Source organism: Molossus molossus, unplaced genomic scaffold (assembly GCF_014108415.1).
Source record: "Molossus molossus isolate mMolMol1 unplaced genomic scaffold, mMolMol1.p scaffold_m16_p_10, whole genome shotgun sequence".
Taxonomy (NCBI): domain Eukaryota; kingdom Metazoa; phylum Chordata; class Mammalia; order Chiroptera; family Molossidae; genus Molossus; species Molossus molossus.
Window position 1 is genome coordinate 66,236,837 of NW_023425345.1, and position 15,201 is coordinate 66,252,037.

The 15,201-nt window shown below is 44.0% G+C and overlaps 1 protein-coding gene across 2 annotated transcripts in view; it reads right to left on the reverse strand.

Moving 5' to 3' along the window:
- The window catches only part of IRAK3 (interleukin 1 receptor associated kinase 3), a 47,462-nt gene extending 35,543 nt beyond the window's left edge, over window positions 1-11,919 (reverse strand). Inside the window, exon 1 of one of the 2 annotated variants that reach the window (XM_036251165.1) lies at window positions 11,690-11,919. In XM_036251165.1, coding sequence (XP_036107058.1) covers window positions 11,690-11,837 — 148 coding nt within the window. In that variant the 5' untranslated portion in view covers window positions 11,838-11,919. Of the gene's footprint in view, window positions 1-9,128; window positions 10,719-11,689 lie in introns of those variants that run through there. The other variant, XM_036251166.1, reaches the window with a different exon arrangement.
- Between the last annotated feature and the right edge of the window lie 3,282 nt (window positions 11,920-15,201).

Below are 15,201 nucleotides of genomic sequence, written 5' to 3' on the forward strand. Positions count from 1 at the left end.
ACAGCAATGGCAGACACACATGTTGATATGGGGGTGCCTCAAAATCTAAGCAGTCTGGAGTGCTGAGCCACCACGAGGTCAGCTGTACTAGACTCTCAGTGCTCTTCCCGTGAGCAAAACGTAAACCTCTGTCATGTTTACCACTGAGATTTTGGTGGTGTTTGTTACTGCAGCATAACTTAGTCTATCCTGACTAATACACACAAAGTTTTATCTTGAATTTTCTGTTATTTCAGTCTCATTTTATACCAGAAGAGAGTAAAAGGGAGTGGCAGCTTTTGTGAGTACATATCAGATAAGGGAAGATAAAGTAGAGACATTCCATTTGAAAGCATGCTTAAGCTGTAGGGGCAAAAGCAGCTACAATCAAACGTCTGACATCATTAAGTTGGAATGTGTTTGCCCTTGCTCCATATTTTAAGTTCTGGCAGGAATATACAGTGATACCTCGGTTCTCGAACGCCTCGGTTTTCGACCAAATCGGTATTCGACCAGGAGATTCGAGAAACTTTTGTCTCGGAATCCGAACAAATATTTGGAACTCGAACTTCCGAGATGAGCCGAGTTGAGCCGAATGGCGTTCATTCGGCCCAGCGCGCCTTGCTTGCGTCATCAGTGTGAGTGCAGAGAGGGAGTCACGCTTTGTGGAGTCCGCTTTCCTATTGGGTTTCATTGCTTCGGTTCTCGAACAATTCGGTTCTTGACCATCCTCCTGGAACGAATTATGTTCGAGAACCGAGGTATCACTGTATTCACTATTCTCTTTGAAGAGATGATGATGTCTCATGAAGAGTCAAGGACTATCCAAATGCTAATGTATATTTTAGATAGCTTATCATTAAAAAAAAAAAAAAATAGAAAGGGGCTTCAGGGCAAAAATGAGGTAACTCGAATGCATTTCCTTTTGGTGAAATAATCTACCTATTTGATTGAAGCACATTTTTCACAAATACTATTTCTAAAATTTCTTGGAGGAAATACTGCAAATCAGTGTAGTTCAAACATTTGTTGAGTATTTACTAGGTACGAGCAATGTAGTAATTGTGGGTACCAAGTGTGAGGGGAGCAAGAAAAGGGGTCCCTAACTAAAGATGGGGGCGTCATGAAAGGCTTCTCAGAGGAGTGGTTTCTGGAGTCTGAGCTAAATTTACAACTATGAGTATTTCCAAAGAGAGGCCAATTCTTAAGAAATTATTGGATAGCCCTGGCCAGTTTGGCTCAGCGGTTAGAGCGTCGGCCTGCGGTCCTGAGAGACCCAGGTTCGGTTCCCGCTAGGGGCGCGTACCTCGGTTGCAGTTTGTCCCCGGCCCTGGTCGGCTGTGCGGGTGGCAGCCACTCGATGTGTTCCTTTCACATCGATGTTTCTCTCTCTCTCTCTCTGTTCTTCTCTCTCCCTCCCACTCTACCTGAACAAAAAATGGAAAAATGTCCTCGGGTGAGGATAAAAAAAAAGAAATTATTGGATAGGGGTACACTATCCTGGGGAGAAAAAAATCACTGGAGTTTCAGTTTGAAAAAAAAAAAAAGACAAAAGAACAAACTCTGCGCCTCATGAACTATACTGTCTTCTAAGGAGAAAAGCTGCCAGTCAAGAGAGCAGAGCCGGCCTCCTGGGAATATGTAGGGACATGCTAGTTTAGTGGTGGCTCTGCCATCGGCCTGTGGTGTGAGTCCAGACAGGTCACAGTCTCACTGAGCAATCTCAAACACCTCATTAGTAAATGTCTTTCGAAGTAATCCCTCCCAAAACATACGGTAAACTAGTTTGCCCTTCCCTGACCTACTAATTACATGAGCACTGACTGCACAACCCCTCCAGTCTTGCAAATGCTTCCTAGTCTCAAAATTGACATTCCAATGAGGTCATGCTAAATATCAACTTTCAGTAAAGGGGACATTTAGGTTTCTACTTTTTTTTTTATTAGTAAGTTAATTGGCTAATATTTAGACAGTATTGGGTATAATGTACCATGTAAATTAATAATATTTATATAACATATAACAGGATTCTTTTTCTTTCTTTCTTTTCTTTTTTAGAGAAAACAGTTTCTTCTACACTTTGAATCTTTGGGACAAGACATGCACATAATTTAATAGGGGTGAAGAAAGAAGATGCCCTTGCCCAGCCAGTGTGGCTCAGTGGTTGAGCGTTGACCCATGCACCAAGAGGTCACTGGTTCGATTCTAGGTCAGGGCACATGTCCAGGTTGTAGGTCCGATCCCCAGTGGGGGGCACACAGGACGCAGCCAATCGATGTTTTCTCTCATTGTGTTTCTATCTTTCTCTCCTTTCCTCTCTCTCTAAAAATCAATACAGAAAAAAATATTTTAAAAAAGAAGAGGAAGATGCTCTTGTGGGCTACCACAGGGAAGCAGCTTAGGGTGAATGGGAACTCAGCTGGCTTTGCATCAGGGGTGCATTAGGGTAATGTTCAAATAGGCAAAGGAAAGATGGAAGAGCTGTCAAAAGGGGAATTGTTCCAGAAATAAAGAAAAGGGCATGAGGGGGCAGAGGACACCAGTGTTGCTTAGAGCAGAGGGTTTATGCTTAAGAAAAGGTGAGCGAGCTTCATGAAGTCCCGAGTTACCTTTGTAAGAATGTGCCCAGCACATAGTAGATGTTCAATACATATTTGCTGAAGGACAGAGAGGGGCCCTGAGTGTTAGCACAGGTTAAACTTGATCCTGAAAGTGGATGGACCAGTATAAAATTTCTGATACAAAGATGGAAGCTTTACTTTTTGGACGACCCATCTGGTGGCAATAGTAGCAGGAGTCTCATACACAAGATTTGCACATAAAAAGGCATAAACATTTCCTCCTGATTATCACAGGAGGAAAGGAACGGTTTATAATTACTAAGGAAATCTGGAACTTTTCAAGTCCTAGAGGATGTCAGATTTTCCACATAATTCCTTCCCCTGTTTTTTCTTTTCTTTTTTTAATTTCTGAATTTTCCTTTGAAAAGTGTGACAAGCCATGAGCCTGAACTCCCTCGTCCTGTGACTTGGCTGAGAAACTGCTAATGTAAAACTCTCTTCCTTAAGCACATTTCTGAGATTTAGCTGGTGGGTGAACGAACAGATGCCCAAAGAGCTGGGTTTTTAGTTCCCTAACACTGACCACGGGCAAAGGTTTCTGAGTTTGCACTATCTAAGGAGAGCCAGATTAGGCAAAAGCATTTTTCTAATAAGAACAATTCCTGGTGTGAAACTGACCAGGGCTCTGTTACAATGAATACTGCATGCATGGGTTGCCTCCAGGACTAGAAATGAAATGTTTTCTTCCTCTAACTAGTGTTTCAGAGTGCAACCTTAATAGCTTTTCTCCAGTGATAATGCATTTTGAATAGAAACACCACTAAAGAGTATCATTAGCATCCATAAAGTGTATGATTCATTTAGATCAAATTCTATAAAACAATACCTTCAATTTGATGGAAAAGGATGCAAACTCTTATCCTTAATTATATTCCTCAATAGTCCTAGTTTTTGCTTATCCTTCCACATTTGTCCCCTTCCAGGATATAGCACTTTGTTTATTCACAGTACTAAACAAATAAAGAGTAAATTTCTCTATGATTGTGTTGTTAAAGTTAAGAACATTCTAAATAAAAAGATACACTGTAGCGAAACATCGTTTAAAAACCACTTTTTGGAAGGCAAATCTTTCCTTTGAAAGGCATCTTGGCATAATATAAGCCAAAAGGTCGACCCGAGAAGTTCAGCGATTAGTTAACCTGAATATATTGATTGCTTGATAATCGGTTGGTGCTCAAAGGTGCTCCGAGGCTCTGGTTTGAAAGGCAGGACTATCTAGGTAGTGCTAACCACTGGGGAATTCAGCTGCAGAAATCACTCTTCATATGCAAATAGGTGTCTGAAGGGGTTTTTTAGAATAACGCAACACACCCTATTTGGAGCCTTTTTATTTGCATTTTACCACGTGCTAAAACCCCTAGGAAATAAACACTGCAGCCTCACAAGTTTGTTTTGAGATAACATGATGGGAAAAAGAAAAGGTGGCTCTCTTCCTTCTTCCTGAAAAACACAAAAAAATTAGGCATCTAAAAAAACAGAATATTTAAGATTGAAGATATTTTTTGTTTGTTTGTTTTGGGGTTTTTTTTGTTTGGGTTTTTTTTTTTTTTTTTTTTTGGTATGTGCCCCTAACAGGAACCAAACCCGGGACTCTGGTCCGAAGGCCAATGCTCCGACCGCTGAGCCAAACCGACCTGGGCTTGAAGATATTTTTAATTGCAAAAGAAGTAAAACAAATTTCAAAAGTCTAAGTTAGCTCAACTCCTCTTTCCAGACTGTAGCATTAATATCCATTAGCTAAGAAATTTTACAAGAAATAATACTTATTGCCCTGGCCGGTTTGGCTCAGCGGTTAGAGCGTCGGCCTGTGGTCCAGAGAGACCCGGGTTCGGTTCCCGCTAAGGGCACGTACCTCGGTTTCAGTTTGTCCCCAGCCCCGGTTGGGTTGTGCGGGTGGCAGCCACTTGATGTGTCTCTTTCACATTGATGTTTCTCTCTTTCTCTCACCCCCTTCCGCTCTATCTGAACAAAAAATGTCCTTGGGTGAGGATAAAAATAAATTAAAAGAAATAATATTTATTCATACTTAGGCTCATGTGTACTTGTTACCCCAATACCTGAGTAGGGCTCATAACTTAATAATGGGGAAAAGCTGTGCATGATTTTTCAGCTATCCCCATCTGTCCTGCTCTCTCCATCCCAGACCCAGGTATGGACTTAACATTACCTCTGGGAGAGAATCTAAGAACATTTCACCCTCAACACCAACGTTTCAATCTGGAACTCAGAATCCACACCCCAGCAATGATCAGTACTATTTCCCCACACCACCTTCCCTTGTTAACTTCTTGATAACATCTGTATAAATCTGTTGCCTCCGTTAAATTGGAAAAATCCTTGTACAATGCTTTGTCTAAAATTCTGCCCAAGAAGGTTCTGGATGTTCAACAGACATCTATCTGTTCATTAATTCATTCAGTCAACAGATATTTACTGCATGCCTACTCTGTACCAGGTACAATTTTATTTTTTGTTAATCTTTACTCGAGTATATTTTTCCATTGCTCTTTAAATAGAGTTGAAGGGAGGGAGGGAGAGAGAGAGAAACATCGATGTGAGAAAGACACACTGATTGGTTGCCTCCCATATAACCCAGACGGGGGCTTGGGACTGAACCTGCAACCCAAGGAGTGTCCTTGATTGGGAATCGAACCCATGACCCTTTGGTCCAAGGGTCAATGCTCTAACCGCTGAGCTGAACCAGCCAGGGCTGTACCAGGTACAATTTTAGACACCAGAGGAGTATGCAGAAAACAAAGCAAACAAACATCCCCTGCCCGCAGGAGTCTTATTTCTGTATGCACAATAAACACATAAGCAAAGACAGATAAAGTATGTGGAGAAGGATAAATGACACGGAGAAATATAAAGTAGGAAAGAAGCATAAGGGTACAGGGGGTGTCAATTTTAAAAGAGTGGCCAGGGTAAGTAATAATCAAAAACAGGAAGGAAGGAAGCCTCCAGGTCACCTACAGAAAAAATGCTCCTTGCGTGTCCAAGGAGGCCAGTGTGGCTAGAGTCCAGCAAAAAAGAAGGAAGTGAGAAAGGCAGTGGAGGACTTCGGTGTTTACTGAGCAGTGAGGAGCTGCTGGAAGGTTCTGAAGAAGATAGTGATATCAAATACTTTTCACAGATACTTGACTCACTGGCTTGTGTTGACGGGAGACTGGAGGGGGGCAAGGGCAGTAGCAGGGAGCCCAGTCAGGAGGCTGCTAAAATTGTCCAGGTGGGATCTGATGGTGGTTTGGACCAGGGCGGCAGTGGTGACAGTGGTAAGATGTTGTCAGATTATTAGGTTGATCCTGAAGGCACAGTCAACAGCATTTACTGAGAGACAGGATGTGGTTTACAAGAGAAAGTAAGAAGTCATTAAAGACTAATATTTTTGTCTTGAACCAGTGAAGGATGGAGTTGCCATTAACTGCGATGGAGAAACAGTTCGGGGGGTGGGGAGCATTTCTGGACTGTTAGGTTGGAGTTGTTCCGTCAAACAGGCAAGTAGATGGATGGTGCTGGTGTTCGAGAGACCCAGGCTAGAAATCTGAGTTATTAGCACAAAAATGGAACTGACAAATAGTGGGTATAGTAGATACACAGAAGAGAAAAGGTCCATGGACTAATCCCAGGGACACTCCAAGAGATCAGAGAGGTAAAGAGGAACCTGTAAAAAGAGAAGACAATAAATAGAGTGTAACGTTCTAGAAGTAAAGAACGTGCTTCCAGGGGGAAGGAGTGACCGACTGTGTCAAATAAAATGAAGAACTGACCGCTGGATTTAGCCACGGTGACCTTGGAGGAGAGGACTCTGACTGGAGCAGACTGAAGGGAGAAAGGAGAAACTAGAGTATACATAACCCTTTTTAGGAATTTATCATAACGGGGAACAGAAAAATGGGGAGAACTAGAGTAGAAGTGCGATCCAGACAGAACAAGTGGGAGGAATGACATGGTGGGCAAGAGAACACGGGCTCTGCTCCACTCAGGGAGGGGAGCGTAACTCTTCCTTAAGTGGACTGCGCATAGTGACTTCCTTACAGACAGTACAATATGGAAAGGGGTGGGAGTAGTAATTTAAAGTGTAGAACCTGCCCAGCTGGTGTGGCTCAGTGGTTGAGCGTCGACCCATGCACCGAGAGGTCGCCAGTTCGATTCCCGGTCAGGGCACATGCCCAGGCTGTGGGCCAGATCCCCAGTGGGGGGCATGCAGGAGGCGGCTGATCAGTGTTCTCTCTCACTGATGTTTCTCTCTCTCCCTCTCCCTTCCTCTCTCTCTAAAATCAATAAAGAAAAATTACTTTTAAAAAGAAGAGTGAACTTTAAAAAAAATAAAATGAAGTGTAGAACCTGATAGGTACTACCTCAACTATGGTTAACATCATGTAAATATCGTGTACCTGTGATGTGATGTGATGTGATGTGATGTGATGTGATGTGATGTGATGTGATGTGATGTGATGTGATGTGATGTGAAAACGGTTCTTTACCTACATGGTCTACCACCCCAAAACCCATAACCTCAAGCTAATCATGAGAAAAATATCAGACAAATTTCAGTCAAGGGACATTCTACAAAAACTGTAGACCGGTGCTGACCAATACTCCTCAAAACTGTCCAAGTCACCAAAAACTGGAAAAGTCTGAGAAACTATCACAGCAAGAAGAGCTGAAGGAGACATGGCAGCTAAATGTAATGAGGTGTCCTGGATGAGACCCTGGGAGGCAGAAGGCATGTCTGGTAAAAATGAAGGAAATGTGAATAGACTGTGGACTTTAGTAATAGCATGTCAACATTGTAACAAACGTATCATCCTAAAGTCAGACGCTAGTAAGAAGGGAAACTGGGAAAGATATAGAGTATACTGGAACTCTTTGTACTATCTTTTACATTTTTCTGTAAATTTAAACCTATTCTAAACAACAGTCTACTTAAACATTAAAAAAAAAAGACCATAGGCTTTGGAGTCTGACCATCTGGTTAGAATCCTAATCTGTGATTTATTAGACTATGACTTGAGGTAAATTACCTAAACTCTGGCAGTCAGTTTCTCTGTCTATAAAATGGAAATAGAAAAAGTAATAACCTTATAGAATTTTTGTGATAAATGAATGAGATAATCTTTGTAAAGTACTTAACACACAGTATATGGCAAACAGTGAACACTCAATAGATGGCAGCTATTATTGTTGCTATTTAAAATATTTATTGAACATTCAAATATACATTTAATGTGATTCTACATTTAATTTGTTTTAAAGTGATTAATAATTTCTATGATAATTGTCTTCCTTTTTTGAGAGAAAGAAAGTTGAATATAACCCATCACATAGTATGTATAAAAAGAGTTTCCTTCTCAGTGTATCATTGAAGTGCTCTAAACAATTTAATTCAAATACCACTCTATTGTAAAGGAATGAAGTAAGTTGTCACCAGAGGCTGTGTATACATGTCATCATGTCTATAAGGTAGAGAAGATAAATAACATTTTCCCATTAGAACTCTGCTTTCATTATAAAGCCATAAAATCATCAACACCAACCAGAGACTATATTACCTTGTGATTACACTCTTTTAAATAACAGTACTTGATAAAACTGATTTGAAGATTAATATGTAGAATTTATTTAAAGATAAAAAGAACTAAGTGGAATATTAAAAGAGCGTGGTAAAACAACTGTTACATTAGGGTGCTAATAGAGAAGAGAATTCAGCTCAAGCAATGCCTCCTAACCAGGCTGTGCCTCAGACTCCCCTAAAGGGATTGGCAAAAACAGAAGGATGCTGGACCCTGTATCAACAAACAGCTCCAGAGGTGGAACCTGGGCATTTGTATCTTTATTTTTTGTTTTGTTTTGTTTTGTTTTTATCCTCACCCGAGGACATTTTTCCAATTTTTGTACAGATAGAGTGGGAGGGAGAGAGCGAGAGAGAAACATCGATGTGAAAGGGACACATCGAGTGGCTGCCACCCTCACGACCAACCAGGGCCGGGGACAAACTGCAACCGAAGTACGTGCCCTTAGCGGGAACCGAACCCGGGTCTCTCCAGACCGCAGGCCGACGCTCTAACCACTGAGCCAAACCGGCCAGGGCGTTTTTTTTGTTTTTTTTTAATCCTCATCCGAGGACATTTTTCCATTTTTTGTACAGACAGAGTGGGAGGGAGAGAGAGGAAGAGAGAGAGAGGGAAACATCGATGCGAAAGGGACACATCGAGTGGCTGCCACCCGCACGACCAACCAGGGCCGGGGACAAACTGCAACCGAGGTACATGCCCTTAGCGGGAACCGAACCCGGGCCTCTCCGGACCGCAGGCGGATGCTCTAACCGCTGAGCCAAACCGGCCAGGGCTGTATCTTTAAAAGAAGGTATAGGGATTCCAGATTGTGAAAGACTGGCCTTCTACCTTATTGTGTACACTCTGATCATATCATATAAGCTGCCATGTGATTTACCTTGTCGGAGCTGCCTTTATAAATACAGCCTGATATTCACCATCATCAAGAATCATCAGCTCAAGACAGTCTTACCTGTTACTATTATCATTGTTTTCTTTATGGAATTTTGGACCCTCTGTATCTTCAGGCTCTCAGCTGTCCTGAGCATAAAAGGGGCTGTCTCCTTAATTCAGTTCCCCAACACTCTCTTCTCCCCCTTTTAAGGTCAAGTTTTCCCTCCCTGCACTTCTTCCCCTCTTTCTCTTTTAAAGGCCAATAGAGAAACTCGGCATATTTAACACAGGCAGTTGCCCTCAGCTACCCCAAACTGAGCCATCTTCCCTTCTTGCTGAGCCAACAATTCATGAAGCAGCTGGGTGTCCCAGGTCTCCTTTCAGAGCTGTGTGGTCCAGGCTGTCAGTAGGCACAGCCCCCCTGCACAATGAACTGCAGCTGGAGAATCAAGAAGTAGGCATCTTAGACCCTCCCTCTATGACAGAAGGAATATCCAGAGGAACAGTGGCCAGACTATATGTAAAAATGGAACTCTGACCCACAACATGTGTCAACCAGCCTAGGAAGCCAAAGTACCATCTACAGGAACCAGTCTGGGAAGTCAAATTAGTATCTGTAGCCACTAGTCCAGGAAGCCAACAATAACCCCTGTAGCATTGGGCCCAAATGGTCAGGACTTGATTAATAACTGACAGCTTCCCTAATTTGTGCTCCTGCTTCCACCTTAGGGCCAACTGGAGAAAGGCAAATAAGCCCCCCTAAACAATCACACAGAATGCCCAACCTCTAGTTAGCCTGGCTACAGCTTCCTCATGCCAACAGCCTCCAATCAGGGCACACCTGAAGCCTTCTTTTTTCCCCACTATAGAGCTTTCCCACTCCCCTGCCTGCCTTGGCGTCTCTGTCAAATGCAAGCGATGGTGGCTGAATTCCTTGCTTTGAATAAACAGCCTTTGCTTGTTCTCATGTGGGTGGTCTTCATTTATCCACAACTAGGATAATGGGGCTCACTGAATTGTTCCTTAACACAGAAATAGCCATACCTTAGCGAGGCTGTAAGATGGAGCAACTGTACTTGTGACTTTGAAGAAGTCATAGTCGGGAAGTGAGAAGTGTAGAGTGGCTGTGGGTCAGGGCACAGGCCCTGGATATATCCTGCCCTGGTTCAAGTCCTGGCTCTGCCACCTCCTAGCTGTGTCAATCTATCATTACTTAAATAATTTGTACCACAGTTTCTTCACTTGTTAAAAGGTTGGTGATGATAACAGCACCTGCCTCGTAGGACACTTGGAAAGATTATATGAGACAACCCATGTAAAATATGAATATCTGGATTTCAATGGAGAGAGAGAAGACTCTAGAAGAGAGGGAGAGAAAGAGAGATCCAGCAACACTGGGCTGAACTTCTTGAAAAGCAACAGTGGCCTGGGGTTGATTACTTACTGCCCCTTTTAAATGAGACCTATGTTCTTCCATTTTCAAAGTCTCCACCAGCCAGCCTCACTCATTTATAATACCTACCCGGCCTTATTTGCTAACTGTGGACTGGACTAAAAATATTTTTCTCTCATACAGTTAGTAACCCTAGGAAACCAATGGGTGCAAAAATTGCCAATACCATCATTCATTTCAAAGAGATCTGGATGGGAAGGGATCTTATCCCTCAAATTACCTTGGAAACTATGCTTTCCAGATATCAGACTCAAGTATCCTTTTCTGAGGCATTTACTTAACGGTTATAATTAAAAATTACAGAGCTTATATATATAAACAAATTTTATATAACTAGAAGCCCAATGCCACATTCCAGAAAGTGTGACCATATTCAACAACAATTACAAATTTTCCCCCTCTGGGCCTTCTGCTATTTTTGGTAAGAAGAAGCTATTTTAGAAAATTAAGGCTAAGTTGTTTGTATATAATTGTGTTTCTTTTCAACTAAAACTAAATGTGGCATCATAGAGTATCAAATATAACCAAAATCGCCCCTGCTTAACTAAAAGATTTTTGTCTGAATCGTTTCTGAGTATCACACTCAACACTTCCAACAGGCAGTTGCTCGACCTTCCAACGACCGCGTAAAATGGAGTTTTGAAGCCAACTTTCTAGACTAAAACAAAAAGCCATTCTTTAGCATAAACCTTCATTCCATCAAATTGGGTAAATACGATAATTAAGAAAACTGGGAGCCAGGTTAATTACAAATAGTATTTTACTTTAGCATTTCACCTAAAATTTAAGTCAGGTGGTCACTTGAGAACGCCCTGAAAACACCAGTCCAGGGTAACGTAGCCGTGACAAGTAGACCTCACGTAGGCATTCTGATTTGCAGCGTCTGAGCCAAGGAAGGCAGGGTGGTTGGCAAACCTTAGACGGTTTCACGCGGGTAGCTGTTCTTCCCAAGCTTCCGCTCCCTTAATCTTGCTGCATACCCAGAGTTCCTTTTAGAGAAGGGGAGCTCCTGGGAGAGCCCCAGGGAGCGGTGTCCTCCCGAGGCCCAGTAAAGGGCAGCTTCCTCGTGCGAACCACCCGTCCCGCGCTCCGGGAGGCGCGGAGCTGCCCCGCGGCGCGGCGGGTCGGCGGAGCGTGCGCGCGGAGGCCCCGCGCCCCTCCCCCGGCCCGCAGGCGGCCGCACTCACCCAGGCCGCGCCAGCCCAGCGCGCCGTCGCAGCTGTCCAGGATGGCACAGAGCTCGCCCAGCAGCGCGGGCGGCAGGTCGAACAGCAGCGTGTGCACCGAGAGCGCGCCGCGCGCCCCGCCGCTCCCCGCCGCCGCCGCGCAGGCCATGGCGCGGCTGCCGGAGCCAGGGGCCGCGAGGCGGAGGGATGCGGGGCCCGGGCCTCTGCACGCCCGCGAGGGGCCGTTACACAACCGCGGAAATCCTGCTTCCACGACCGCGGCCAAGACGGCAGAACACGCCGAGCCCAGGTCCTGGAAGGGGCGGGCCCCACATGACGCAGAGGGCCGCTCCCCGCAAATGTCCCCGGGGACACCCGGCTTGGTCGCGGGGTCTCTCTGCCTCTGCTGATTCCTGATCGCTGGCTTTAACTTTGAAGCGGTTTCCCATCTCTCCGGGATTGGGACGTGACTGAAGTGACAAAGCAGAGAAAGCTGGAGGAGGACCAGAACTGCAGAACTAGGGGAGGGTCTGTCTGCCCTGGCAGGACCGGCTCCCCGCGTGGATGGAGAGAGGCCTGGCTTTCTATCCTGTCACAAAACCGATACACTGAGGAACACTTGGGAAACCCAGAAAAGTTGGAAGAAGAAAATATCACTCCTAACCCCACTCAGCTGAAGACAACCAACAACCACCCTAAACGTTTTGGCACAAGAATTTAAACAGATAAATGGGCGTATGTGAACTGATTTTTGGAAAAGATGTACATAGATGCCAACAACAGAAAAACACAGTAGAATACAATTGTAGTCATTTTCTCCACCAGGCTGCCTCTTTCTCCATACCGTATTTGGCTCTGCTATGTTCTCTTCTCTCACGGCTTTCCTGATGAAACATTGTTTGACTACTTTGTCCTTCCTCAAAGGGATTGACAGTCATCTTCCCTTGGCTTTCAACATACTATTTAAAACTGACTTTTGTTTTGAAACCTTCTACAGTTTATGCTGTAATATCCCCCAACAGACATGATGCCAATGCTACTGACAAAAAGAGGAGATGCTTAGAAAGTAATGAGAAAAACCCCAACCGTAATGCCAGGAAGAGTGCACAATGACTGAAAAAGTTGTCAACACCTATTTTGAAACCTTTCCGAGGTGTAGTCTTTGGGAATGACGCCCCCTAGAGATCAACAGTGATGATACACTATCGTTTAGTACTACCCAAATACTGTATTCAAGTCCCCAGCTGAAGTATTCCACAACATACTTTTGAAAATTGGTAAAAGTGATACCATTTGGGAAGAGTTTCTATATCCCTTTGTTCAAATGGCTATGATTCTATTATCAATCTGTACATGCTTAAGAAACCCTGTATCTCTCAAAGGGACTACCTGAATAAGGCAAGTAAGGTTAAGTATTTGGTGGCTCTTGAATTGCTAGAACAGGGGAGCCAAACCCAGATACACAGAGGAGCGGGGAAATCATTGTGGGTAGCAAAGCAGTCAGAAGGCCTGCTTTGTCTGATTATCTGATTTACAAAGAAGCAAGAATTTGACTTCCGGTCAAGATGGTGGTGTAGGTAAACGCGGTATTGCATCCTCCCACAACCACATCAAAGTTACAACTAAACTACAGAACAACCATCATTCAAAACCACCTTAAATCAAGCTGAATGGAAGTCCTACAACTACGGAATTAAAGCAGCAGCCACATCCAGACTGGTAGGAGGGGCGGAGGCTGACGGGCTGGTCCCACACCCACGTGTGGCGGATAAAAATCAGGAGGACACCTCGGCTGGGAAGGTCCTCCCTGAGGACTGAGGGGTCCCCGTCCCACACCAGACACCCCGCTCAGGGTTCCAGTGCCAGGAAGAGAAGTCCCCATAACTTCTGGCTGGAAAAACCAGCAGGAACTGAGGCTCAGGGAAGCTGAAGCGGCTGGAGCCCCAGGCAGCTCCTTAAAGGGCCCACACACGGACTTATTGAACTCACTCCCTCTAAGCTTGGAGGGGAGGCAGCTCGAGGGGCACCAAAGACATACAGGGAAAAACTGAGCTGTTTGGCACTGGAGCGAGAGCTGGAGAGAGAGCTATCTCCAGGACAAACGTGCTGTCAGAGGCCTTTGTTCCTTTGGTGAGCCCTTCCCTGGGGCGGCAGACAGCTGCCATATCTGGGACTCCAGCAACCTGGCTCACACTCTAGCCCCACCCCGGTGATTCCCTGAGGCCAGGCCCCACCCAACTTTTAGGCCCACCCAAGCTGTTGCCAGTTGCTTAACCATAGGATTGGCCCGCCTTGGATCCTGCTTCAGATTTTCCTAAATTCTTTCAAACGAGCAGCATCTGGTCTCAGCTAGCCCCATACCGCTCATTAAGTAATACACAGAAACAAACACAGGGAGGCAGCCAAAATGAGGAGACAAAGAAACAGGTCCCAAATGGAAGAACAGAACAAAACCCCAAGAAAAGAACTAAGTGAAATGGAAATAAACAACCTAACAGATGCTTAGTTCAAAATACTGCTTATAAGGATGTTCAATGAATTTAGTGAGAACCTCAGTGAACTTAGTGAGGGCCTCAAGAGCATAAAAAAGGACCAGTCAGAAATGATGGATGCACAGTCAGAAATGAAGGAGGCATTAACTGAAATAAAGAATAATTTACACCAATTCAATAGTAGAGTATGTAAATCCAAGAAGCAAACCATTGATTTGGAATATAAGGAAGCAAAAAACACCCAATCAGAACAACAAAAAGAATCCAAAAAAAACGAGGATAGTGTAAGGAACCTCTGGGACAACTTCAAGCGTGCCAACATTTGCATCTTGGGGGTGCCAGAAGGAGAAGAGAGAGAATAAGAAATCGAAAACCTGTTTGAAACAATAATGGCAGAAAACGTTCCTAACTTGGTGAAGGAAACAGACATACAAGTCCAGGAAGCACAGAGAGTCCCAAACAAGATGAACCCCAAGAGGCCCACACCAAGACACATCATCATCAAAATGCAAAAGGTTCAAGACAAAGAGAGAATCTTAAAAGCAGCAAAGAAAGGCAGCTAGTTACCTACAAGGGAGTTCCCATAAGGCTGTCAGCTGATTTCTCAAAAGAAACTTTGCAGGCCAGAAGGGAGTGGCAAGAAATATTCAGAGTGATGAAAAGCAAGAACCTACAACCAAGATTACTCTATCCTGCAAAGCTGTCATTTAGAATCGATGGCCATATAAAGACTTTACCAGACAAGAAAAAGTCAAAGGAGTTCATCACCACCAAACCGTTATTATATGAAATGATGAAGGGTCTTTTTTAAGAAAAAGATAAAAATATATGAACAAACAAAATGGCAATGAATACATATCTATCGACAATGAAATCTACAGACAAAATGAACAGACAGAACAAAAACATTCTCATAGACACAGAGAACATTTTGTTGGTTGCCAGATGGGAGGGGGTTGGAGGAATGGGTGAAAAAGGTGAGGGGATTAAGAAGTACAAATTCATTGCTAGACTTACAAACCTCAAAGGGAAAGGGGTTGG